Source organism: Biomphalaria glabrata, chromosome 2 (assembly GCF_947242115.1).
Source record: "Biomphalaria glabrata chromosome 2, xgBioGlab47.1, whole genome shotgun sequence".
NCBI classification, from domain to species: domain Eukaryota; kingdom Metazoa; phylum Mollusca; class Gastropoda; family Planorbidae; genus Biomphalaria; species Biomphalaria glabrata.
In genome coordinates, this window is record NC_074712.1 from 13,513,417 (window position 1) to 13,525,791 (window position 12,375).

At 30.6% G+C, this 12,375-nt stretch overlaps 1 protein-coding gene across 1 annotated transcript; it reads left to right on the forward strand.

The window, feature by feature from the left end:
* Window positions 1-916: 916 nt before the first annotated feature.
* Window positions 917-11,331, forward strand: LOC106078575 (gamma-glutamyl hydrolase-like). The gene is made up of 10 exons (XM_056019196.1): window positions 917-941; window positions 3,349-3,491; window positions 4,107-4,215; window positions 4,719-4,769; window positions 4,937-5,021; window positions 6,236-6,374; window positions 7,849-7,955; window positions 8,826-8,919; window positions 9,539-9,676; window positions 10,474-11,331. The coding sequence occupies exons 2-10, from the start codon at window positions 3,374-3,376 to the stop codon at window positions 10,638-10,640; spliced, it is 1,008 nt and encodes a 335-aa protein (XP_055875171.1). The 5' UTR covers window positions 917-941; window positions 3,349-3,373; the 3' UTR covers window positions 10,641-11,331.
* Window positions 11,332-12,375: the final 1,044 nt, after the last annotated feature.

Sequence of the window (12,375 nt, forward strand, 5' to 3'; positions counted from 1 at the left end):
GCCGGCCTTAGATAATTGGAGTCCCTAGGGTAGGCGAAGTGATTTTGGTGGTCCCAAATAAAATAGAAAAATATAAATTAACTGCGAAAAAAAAAAAATTATGCAGCTTATTAAAAACTATCTATATGGTGTACTTCAACAATAACAGTGAAGATAAATATGTCTAAAGCCGGTCCTATACTTTCATTGGATAATGGTGGCGTGTATGCTTCCACATTAATGGTATTCAAAACAGTGTAGACTTTTCCGTAATGAGTTTATGGTTGGGGTATTGCTCTTTATTTTATTACAAAGTCTGTTTTTCTCAGTCAAAGCAGGATCTCCATCAGTTGTTACCCTTGCCATCTTGTACAAGCCTTACAAGCCAAACCAACACTTTCAAGACAGTTCTTCATAGCATTGAAAAAATATTGGCCCGAGCTTGTGTCTTTGACTGAATTTTTCGAAATGTTTCTTTAGCTTCCTCATTATAAGTGATAAGAATCAAAAGTTTCAATAATTTCTATAGATCTTTACAATTATTAATTTTTAATATATGTGTAGATCTATAGGCCTATGTGTAGTGATTTCTTTGGGTGTTCGCGGGCTGCATAAAACACTTCGGTCGTAATTTGCCCACCCCTGATCTATATAGATCATATATCCAATATAGATTAGCTTCTAGACTTAGAGTTGGCAGTTTTTAACAGTTTAAAAATCTGTCAATTTTCTGGTAGCTAGATTCTGCTAGATCTACACTAATGATCTAGATCAAAAATCTAAAATAAATCTAATCTAGAATAGAGTAGGGTCTCGGTCTAAGTAGAAATATCTGTTTCAGTGTTTGATCTAGTCAAGTCCTTATTTTATGTTATCTAGATCTATCATCTAGATCTAGTCTAGATCTTGTTATCAACATAACGAGTTTAAGTTAGAATTTACACACTGAACACTCTCTTTCAGTAACTGTAACTCTTTCTTTAGACCAGTGATGCCCAACCTTTTTTATACGGTCTGCAGGCCATTTTAATTTCCGACACTCGTGTCGCAGGCCACATCAATGAAAAGATGAAAAAAAAATTAAATAGAGAATAAACTATTTTAAATAGTTTGTTACAAACTCGTGGGTCTAGTCCGAGTAATCGGCAACGCGGCGTAGAAAACAATTGTCTGCATCGCTCAAAATTTCTCTAGCAGGGGCGTCAGGCTTTGTAACTTAATGTAAGTCAGTCAGTTGCAGTTCAGTCGGGGCACTCCTCAGAGTAAGTTAAAAAAAAACATTTTGAAATCTGCTTCTCTGTCGGAACATGCGTTGTATCATTCAGTTTTGGAGATTTGAACCCATATGAGGCATATCTTCTACTCGCCTTGCAACTGTATTGCGAGAAAGTCTGACGGCTTCGTTTGCATTTTTCTTAGCACTAATTTCTTACATCAATGCTAGAAAGCACTTTTTTTACGCTTCATTTCTTAATTCTGTAGTTTGCCCTTACCGCCAGCTCATTTTCTTGTCTCTTTATGGTAAATAGGGTTACAATGGTTCAACTCACTCAATTATGCGTGAATTGCCAATCTTTTTCTTTGCGGCTCAAACCAACAATGTCAGCATATTTTAAAAATGTTTTAACCATATCTTTGTTATGTTATGTTCTTTAAAAGCACCAAGAAAATTAAAAGCAGCCACAAATCTGTTTAAATCAAACATGTTGGATTATTATCATGTTCCACAAAAAAAAGCAAAGATCTGTCCACTTTTTCTTCAATTTTCTACATTCAGAGTTTACTCGCACTGATACCAAAAGAACACGAACCAAAAGAATGCAGTAATGATGCCCTGTGTTACACACCCAAGATGTCAAGGACATGGCCAGCTCTTGAAAGCAGTAGCATAGTCGAAGAATAAAAATATCTGTTAACTTTTTTCGCCAAAAATACACGTTCTGTAAAAAAATTTGTAATATGAATATTATACATTAGATTAACATAGGGAAAATACATTTTTCAACCTTTTTTTTTTTTTTTCAATTTGTTCCAATGTTCAGCGAGCCAGATGAAACCACGTTGCAAGTTGGCCAGCGGGCCCTAGTTTGGGCATCACTGATTTAGACTTTAGTAAACTTTTAATTTGACAATATTCATTTTATATTCTAGATGTACATAAAGTTCATCATGATGAAGTAAATATAAAACCTAATCATTAATTTCATCTGTTTCTGGCCCACGGTTAAACAAGGCACCATAAGGATCCCAAAATTTGAAATCACAGTCTTCTCAGAGATTCCAACCTAGGACCCCAGTTTGGAAGCCAAGCACTTTACAGTACTTACCACTCAGCCACCCCTGCGCCTCCAGATCCCTTTCTATTTATGCTTGTAATCAATTTTAATGGCATGGCAGCCTTTTGGGAAAAAACTAAAAAAGTAAATTATTTAGTTGTTTTTTTTTGTGGCTTTAAGCTGCGAATCTGTCAAAACTAGCTTAGCAAGCACCCAAGAGGTAAAAGAAACATTTGTATGAAATTTCATGTGAATCCACAAATACTGGTACTGCAGTTGAGATCTGTAGATACGTAAATCATTCATTGGTATTTGGTTCTTATATTACAGATTTAAGATGTAGTAATTAACTAAACACAAGTCTAGAGTTAATTCAGTGAAAAAAATTCACCTATGCTAAACATAATTTAAATACAAAATATTCTTTGAGTAAGCTGGTGTCTAGAACTGTATGTCAAAAGGGGGTGGAGGGTTAGGTAATAATCTTTAGTTCTGATGGAACACATCTGAAACATGCAAAACAAAATCCGAATTTTAAAAACTATTATTATGAAAGATTTAACTCTTATCACTACATTCACTACTTAGGCTTGACTTTCTGACGTTCCTTCAAAAATAAAAATAATCATGTCCAAATCCAATGGCAGAAGATAATGTTCAAGCCCTGTACTATTAAGACGACAGTCCAGAGTGCATACCACCAGTGCAGGCGACTTTGCTGACATAAAGTGCAAAAAAAAATTAATTAAACTATTATATTTTTCCCTAAATTTTAAGAACAGGATGTGCCTATATTATTTTTTAGTTTTTTTTAGAATAATTATTAAATTATATGATAGATAAAGCACTCAGTAAGTACTAATGAAATTAAAAAATCTTCTACTTCTAATGTTGTTTCAACTTTTTTCTTGGTCTTTTAGAAACATCATTACGGTTTCAGAATTTATTGTATGGCTGAATAATTGACATGCATTTTTTAAGTCACTTAAACCAATTTTATATTTATTTGGTAATTATAAACCTGTTAAGTTGCATACCTTCAACTAGCCCAATGGTGTCTGTGTGTTGCTAATTAATTGTTATTATATTTTAGTTCAAATAACAAGTTAAATGTCAACATGACCCAAATCAAGAACATATTGAAGATTGCGACAACTTTGTTCATTCTGTGCTCTACAGTTCTGAAACTAAGTTTTGCATTTCCTTTAAGCTCATCAAATAATCGACCGATTATTGGTATGATTTTATTATCACTTTTAGTATATATATGTAAGTAGTTTTAATTCAGTGATTTCTGTACAGATTTTTCTGGAATCATTGATTGGATGAGTCACGAACTGAAATCTGGATTTTTTTTTAAAGTTGAAAAATGTACATACTTTTAGAATGTGAAGTTTTTTTAGCTCAGCTTTAAACTAGGCCTACTGTTCTGAAAGCGAAGAATATAGACCTATTTACAATCCCACCCATTGAGAAGAAAAGATAGCTTTTATTGGATTTGCATTTTTCTGATTGTTTTAACACTGTTAGAGTAATTGTCCGCCAACAATAGAATGTTTAGGTACTGGTAGTTCATAAGGCTGATGGTTGTTCAGTTTTCAAATGTCAGCCCTTCTTCTTTACTTTTGAAGGATTGTTTAATATTTTAATATGGTAACATCATCTAAGCATTTTATCTGACCTAATCAAGTTCATTAAAATTTCTTATATGAAAAGCTCATCACTTATCAATTGTTTAGCAATCAAGGTAGTTTTGATTTTATTAAGTGAAGTTTCCATATTACTGGGTACTGAAATTGTATAAAAAGAATTAAAATGATTGATCTAAGTGTATATTCATGTCCACCACAGGTGTTCTCACAGAACCAACTGAGGGGTCACAACAATTAGGACAAGAATATATTCACACAACCTATGTACATTATCTGGAGATGGCAGGAGCTCGTGTAGTGCCTGTAAGGTTAGAGTTTATATATTTAACATTAACTCACTTTAAAATTCATGCAAATGCTGCTTGTATTATTAACACTATTTTTTATTAAAATACATAATATTTTTTTGTGCTATTATAAGTACTGGTATGTTAATTAAAATACACTGTATTGTCATTAAGTTCTGAAACATTAGAAGTAGGCAACATTGGGTACAATAAAACAAGATATCTTTTAGAAATTTCAATTTAAAATGTATTATGGTAAAAATATTTTAAAATTCTGTTTAATGTCATCAATTTTGTTGAGAAGGCTACTTAATTCTATTTATCAAATTCCTGTATCAGTCAGTACTTGCTAAATTGTGCCGATGTGCCAAAAACTCAAAACTCAAACTTGCTAAACACTGTCCTAGGATTTTGCTTGAATTACTTTTTAATTATAATTATGAAATTAAATCTTTTTTTTTAATTACATACCTAAAATTGTTTATTGTTATGAAATTAATAATACAGGCTCTATTATGTTTCAGAGGCAAACAGCCAAAAGAATATTATAAAGCACTCTTCAATAATATAAATGGGTAAGATAAGTACATTTAGTTTTTGTAGTTGTAATTTCATTGTAGATGAAGCTAATTGTCATAAAAAAAATTGTTATACCTAATAGTTAGTAATGTTTACATGGATGAAAATTCAAACTAAATGAACACAGACTTGGATTATTAATTAAACAATTATTTTTCACCAGAGTTTTCTTTCCTGGAGGAGCTGCAGATTTAATGAGTGGACCTTATGCTCAGTCCGGAAGATATCTTTATGATTTGGCTATCCAGGTAAAGAGGTTATTAGTGATAACCTTCAATGAAGTCTAGTAGTCACTTTGTTCCTGGACCTCGCTCACTACAAATGGCCATTGGCCAAAAAAATTTCTTCATACTGGTTTTCCTATTCTGTAACCACCACAAACTTGTGCAAGGACCATTACTGCAGCCAAAATATACTGATGATGGTCGCCTTTTTGGAACAGTGTGGTTGACTTGCTGGGCTGGGTTTTCAGGTCTCTGTTCCATCTTCACCCCAGAGGAGATAAAGAAAAAGCTCAACCATTAGGGGCTGTGTTCACTTAAATGTCATTGGCCTATCACTACCAGAAGTTTCCACACAGGCAACAAATTGAGGCTACAGGAGCTGAATCCAGATATAGTTATTTTAATTCATTAAATATTTTTCTGGTTTTGTGAATTCATTTTTCATTTCCTTAAAATTTATGTTCTAATGCTGTTAAATTAAAACTGTTCAAAATTGTAAAAAAAAATATATTTATGGCATTATTTTAAAAACATTACTAATTTAATCAGCTCACTCCAATTATTTAGTATTTTGTATCGTTTACCTTTGAAAAAACAAAGTTAATACTGGTAATTATTTGGTTTGGTCTGTATAATGTACTAATAAGAACATAAAACTATTTAACTTTGATTAAGCCAATAATAGAATATGCATCCCCTCAACTCTAGAAAACATTAAGAAACTGGAACAGACACAAAATAAAGCAGTGTGATTCATAACAAACGAGTATTTACATTTGACTAGAGTAACACCTTTAGTAAAATCACTAAATTTAGAAAGCCTCAGGATAGACCTTAAAGTTAAGTAGCAATTATACATAAAAATACAGAAAAAAAAACCAACTAAAATACTCAGAAATACACAAAGATAAAGGTACATTCCTCGTTCCATATGCTAGGACAAATGTGTACAAATGTTCCATGGGTTGCCTGAGCCAGCCTGGAAAACTAATGACTTGGCAGAATTTAAGTCATTGGTTAACATGCATGACGTGTAGAATGTAATCATCTTCTTTTTTGAAGTAACGTCTGTATTTTATAAGATGTAAGGAATTGGATTACTATAGGCTAAACACAATTTGTAGGCTAGACTTGAGTAAGGTAAAGAATAAATGTCTAATTTGTCAGGCATTAAATTTAGTTTCACAGCTGCCAGTTAACCTAAATACTAAATTATAATTAAATTGTTTTGTGTACAGGCTAATGATAGAGGTGACTACTTTCCTATTTGGGGGACTTGCTTAGGACTTGAACTTCTAACAGTGCTTACAGCAAAGAAAAACTATCTGAAAAACACAGATACAGATAATATGACTCTACCACTCAGGCTTGAGAAAGGTATTTAGAGATTATAGTATTTTAGACAGTTGTGAATAAGCTGTAGTCGTAATATACATACATTAACAAATATCATTTTCATATTTTTTGTTTCTTTTTTAGTTAATGTTCAGAGTGCCTTTATGTTACTGACACTGTTAAAAAGGTGAATCTTAGTATTGTTTGTACACATATATGTATCCCCACTCTAAGCACATCTGCACAGCACAAAATAAAATGCACATTTCACCCACAGGAAATCTGTCTATCTAGACATCACAGTTGCACTAGTGATTGCAAGTATAGACATAAGATAGTTTTATAGTAAAAAAAAAAGGTGTATGTTTGTAAAAATGGTGTTACTAAATAGGCAAGGTAGATAGTAAGGTATATATAATTTTAATGAATGCAAATTCCAAAGCTAAATGTATTGTAGGTTGAAAGGTGCATAAAATCTTAAAAACTTCAAAAATTTTAAATAGAAAAACCATAAATATTATAAGCATGATTTTTTGTAGGGTATAGCCAGTTTATATGCCACTTAAGCACTTTTTATTAAAAACTTTGGCTTTTAGAATAGGCATAATAAAATAACAATGTTTAAAGCAGTTTAATTAAAAGTATTTTTATTTTGTTACATTGAAACAAAAATACTACTGTTAGGGTTTGTTTTGGATGAGATAATACTAGTTAACTTAAAAATAATGAAGATTTTGAGATTAACCTTAAGCAAATTAATAGAAAATATAATTGAGTAATCATGTCAAATACTGAAGAAAATTAATATTGATTTGTTTCTGGTTAGAGAGGTTGATTTTACATTATATGTGGAAAAACATAATGTGTATCCATATATATATATATATATTTTGTGCTGACCACCTTGTTATCACCTACTAAAGCATGATTCCCTTTATTACAGTCATTTGGAGGAGTGCACTATCAACTCTTTAGACTTTTAGTTTAAACTTTTCATTTTAGAATCTTGTTATCTGGTATTTGATCTCATCAGTTTACCTGTTGTTGTTTTTCTTAATGCAGATGAAAAAAGTTAATAAACCTTTTATATGTATGTGGTATAAGTAGGTCTACATGATTCAATATTTTAGTTTAAAAAAAAAATCTAGCAATGAAAAAAACAACAACAACATTGTTATAGATGTTTATTGCTTAAGAGGTAAGAAACTGGCCAAAAAGATGAATAGAGGCTCTGTATTCTAGAAACTGAATCATCTTTACTGCAAGTATTTGTGTGTTAAATTTACTTAGCATTTTGTCCTGTGTAGTTTCTTACTATTTTTTTCTTATTTAATACTGCACAGTTGACATTCTTCTAGGCATTATGAACATGTCCCTAAAATTTAAATGATCAGTTTCTAGACAGAGTTTTAACAGAGCTCTGAAAAAGAAATTCTTGCAGATAGTTGAAAAGAAAAAGCAAATGTATTTTGGTTTAATCTAATTATTATCTAATCTTCTAATTATCTTCACTTAGGTTTTGACCAAAGCAGACTTTTCAAAAATATGCCAGTGGAATTAATTAAAATTATAAGTACTGAACCTGTCACACAGAACAACCATATCTGGAGTTTATTAACTGAAGTAAGAATAGACTTTCATATTTTTATAATGATTTTTTTTTTACAACTTGTACTATTTTCCTATTCTATTTTTTCCAATAGTTATTGCCATTGTATATATTTTTTCTCATTTTGATAGTAACAAAAATAAAATCTACTTATGAGGGTCAGAACTGGCAAGTGTTAAGAGAGCTTCACTGACAAACTGAAAGTTTCAAGATTAAGTCTCGACTTTTTATTTGCTAAAATTTTTTACAAAGTTTAAATCTTCTCACACAAGTCTTTCAAATGCAATTAATGAATCGCTGTCTGAGCATTTGATAGTGCTCTGGACTGTTGTCTGATGGTTCTAAGTTAACTGCCTCCTGCCATTATGCAATATCATAGTTTCTTAAGGAACATCCGAAACGTGTAAAGCAAACAATTCAAACAATTGTATGCCAATGAACTATCAGCCTCTCTTGGGCATTTCTACCCGCTAAACAAGACTGCCAAGAAAAAAACTATCAGACCATGCAGTACTTTTATATGTACCTTTGTTTAAAACACATTATTGATTTACGTTGCAAAAACTATTGATGCTGAGAATACAACTAACTAGGCTAAATGTTCAAAGCAGTGCATTGTAATGAGAACAATTAGCATAAATAGTAAAATAGACAACAAACAAATTTGTGAACTTTAACATTTTGATTCAAGTAATCCTGTGAAGTTTGATATAATGGTACCAATAACAGGGATTGAATATTTAAAATTAAAACTCAAATTGTTATGAAACATTTTTGCTGTCATATTAATTTGGCATTAAGTTTCTGTTTAGTTGCTTAGTAAAAAAAACTTACAATACATGCTTTTAGCAAAAATTTAACTTAATGTGTTTTTATTTTCTCAGGATTATAAGAACATTCCAGTATTAAATACCTTCTATCAAGTGTTATCTACAAATGTGGGCAGAGATAACAAAGAATTTGTGTCCACATTTGAAGGTGAAAAAAAATATTTTAAAATGTTTAAAATACACTTCATGTTTTAATTATTATTATTATTATTATTAATTAACTTTTGTTACTGGTGGATAATTACTTTTTTGGTATCAAACAAAACAAGGGAAAGAAATAGTACTGACTAATGTTCTGGCATAAGTTAAATAAGTCCCTTTTTTTACTTTGTAGAAAGAAATAGATGGCCGTTTTAAAAGTTTCTCTCTCCTCACCCCTTTCCCAACTGGTATGGACAAGTGATTGGATCATAAGCGTATTGAGAAAGCTAAAAGCATGAAATTGCGTAAAACAAAAACAATTGGTAAAAATATTTCTAATTACTACTTTGTACTTGTGACTTTTTATTTTAAGCATTCACTGTTGATGCCTACACATTTAATTGTTCATTTGTAAAATCTTGCTTTTCATCATTCTTTATATCACTTAACTGTGTGAAGATGATGAAAAAAAAAAAGGGGGGGGGGGGTATCAGGATCTTGACAATAAACAAGTGTAAGAGTAACCAACTGCTCTCTCTATGTGAAAAGAAGTGTGTTTTGATTTAAGTCTATGCTTGCTCTCTCTCTCTGTATGTATATTATCCCCCAATTACTTTTGTTTTCAGGATTTAAATACCCATTTTATGGAGTCCAGTGGCACCCAGAGAAAAATGTATTTTTTTGGCCAAACAACCAAGTGATAAACCATGACTCTAATGCCATCAAAGTGTCTCAGTACTTTGCTAATTTCTTTGTGGATGAAGGTCAATCTTTTTTTTTTCGTATTTAAATTAGAGAGAATTTAAGTAAAACTTGTTATTACATGCTCTTAACCACCAATGGAGTTGAATTGTGACAATAGAGTCCATAAATGGATATGTTGGATAGTCCAACAAGGAGCGCCTATTTTGGGTAAAGTAAGGTAGCTGATAATTTGGATTTTTGGCACAATTTACGCCACGTCATACCTAGTAACCCTCAAGGGTTATTTGCTCTTTGTAGCTAAATGTTATACAGCTAAGTTATTAAAAAATTAGGTCCATTCATAACGTAAGGAACATTCAGATTGAAAATGTAAAACTTTTTTTAACAATCATCCTTCACTGAATAGTAGACAGTTTGTAAAATGTAAATACATGTGTAAAGCTAAGTGTTGAAACAATGAATGAAGAAAACTACGTTGCTGCTTGGCGGAGTTAATCATATCGGAGGGTCACTGGTTCATGCCCTGGTCGGTGCAGTTCCTTATTTAAATATATTTTTCAGATTTCTCATTTAAAAGTTGTGTCCCTAGTGCTGTCTCTATATACATCTTATGTATTCATCATTTTTTGTAAACAGTAAAAACTGTAATAGATCTGCAGTGTTTTTGTTGAGCATCAACTATCTTGATTGTCTTTAAATTATATTGAAATTTTAAAAAAATTGCTTTGATAGATTAATGAGTACTGGCTATAGGTGTAAATGAAGCACAATAATTTTATTTTTTTTAATTTCTAATTGATATTAACAATATTTGCAGCTACCATATTAATGATTAAATATTTTTAAAATTTTTCAGCCAGGAAGAGCTCCCACCATTTTAACTCAAGTGATACTGAAGCTCGTGCAGTTATTGAAAATGCTCTGCGTGTTTTTGTTCCTAATTTTAATGTCTATGAAGATTATTTGTTTAATTATACAAATAATTATTTTACAAATAAATTTAGTGTTATATCGCATGGTTAATCGCATATAATATTTATTATACCATATCAAGGGGTCTACTTAAAACAATTTTTGTAACAAATTTTTCAAAAAGTATAATACTTTTTTAATAGTACCCGGTATTTAAAATGGAAATTTTTTTTTAGTTCTTTCAATACATACAATGTAACTATGTTAAAAATAGTATATTGTCTTATGATAAAGTAATTTTTTAAAGGAAGTTGTTATGTATAGTAATACTATTCAAAGATTTGATAAAATACCTGCAAAATAAATATTACAGATAACATCATCTTGTAAATATTACTGAGCCATACATTTTGACATGTTTAAACATTTTGAGACAAGAGAGGGACCTCTGTGGCAAAGTTTGTTGTGAAACTCTATTTTATTTAACATACTAAGGAAAGCATCTGTTTACTTTTGCTAGACCTTGGGGTATCATCCTAAATAATATTTGGGTACCAGTTTAAATAATCACTGGTCATTAAGTGTGCCTTAGGCAGCATTCAGTTCCACTTTACCAGTATTTACTTTTATCTTTATCTAAGCCAATTTTATATATATGTTGTTTTTTTTTCTTAGAAAAATTAATAGTTTTACTATTTAATTGCTTTATTTTGTTTATTTACTTCAGAACAGTAAATCAGTTTATACTCCACCTAGTGATATTATGTCATTGAACATTTAATTAAAAGAATGTTTTCTATAATTCTTGTTTTCATGTGTATTTTTGGGGGGATTTAATTTAACCTAATAGCAAGAAGTTTCAGCAGTCTAAAGTATATTTACATGGTTATTGTTCTCAGGTAGGGGGGAAGGTGGTGTGAAGAGATGCATTTTATAACACACTTGAAGTGTTTTTATGCTACTTTTGGGGAAATGTCATTAAGCATCTCATATAGTCATTGAGTTATGTTCCTGTTTTATGCAATGTCTCAACAAGGCAGGAGACAAAATGAAATGCTTACAACGGGTAGAGGACCAACTAAAAGAGGAAGAAGGACTTTCCATTTTAATTAACAAAATGTAGGCTTCTCTTGTGGTTTTATATTCAAAAAAATGTCACTCAAATCATTTAACGATAGTTTGTGATGGGGAAGGAGTTAAATAGTTATTGATTGCAACTAGCTTCTGTAATTATCATACTAACATAACTGCTTTACACAAACAACAACAAAAATGCATGACTATACTTTTGTGTACATATTTATTATCTTTAATTTTATTTATGTTGAAACAAGTTACATGCATATTGTAATTCATTCTAAAAGCTAATCAAACTACTATTCTATTTTTCAATTATAATTGGCACTTATCCAAAAGTAAAACAATTTCTTTAAAAATAACATAAATTAAATCTACATGTAATATATATTATATATACGTTATCATATCTTACAAGACCTAAACTCTATACTAAATTATTAAGTTAGCAAATTAGGACAAAAATAAACATGGAAAAATAACAAAATAACTGTTTACAAAGGAGCATAGGTTAAATCCTAGTATTAATAAGAAGACTACAGAATTTTTCAAATGTGGTCATAAGAAGGCAAATTACCAACTCAGAAACATCTTTCCAAATCTATAGATTTAATCCAATTTCTAGATATTTATTTTTTCAAAATATTTGTAAAAAGAAATTTTAAAAATATACTGTAACTTTTGTCGACACCATTGAGTGTGAAAAGGAACAAATGAAATCTTTTTACATTGCAATCTCAGTAGGCTCTTCTGCCTTTTTATAAAAAAT

What these genes read in the sequence shown, in the direction of transcription:
- LOC106078575 (XM_056019196.1), top strand. Translation starts at nt 3,374, where the DNA reads ATGACCCAAATCAAGAACATATTGAAGATTGCGACAACTTTGTTCATT. An exon ending in TTTATGATTTGGCTATCCAG is followed by an intron (nt 5,022 to 6,235) that starts GTAAAGAGGTTA and finishes TTTTGTGTACAG; the next exon opens with GCTAATGATAGAGGTGACTA. An exon ending in TCTGGAGTTTATTAACTGAA is followed by an intron (nt 7,956 to 8,825) that starts GTAAGAATAGAC and finishes TTATTTTCTCAG; the next exon opens with GATTATAAGAACATTCCAGT.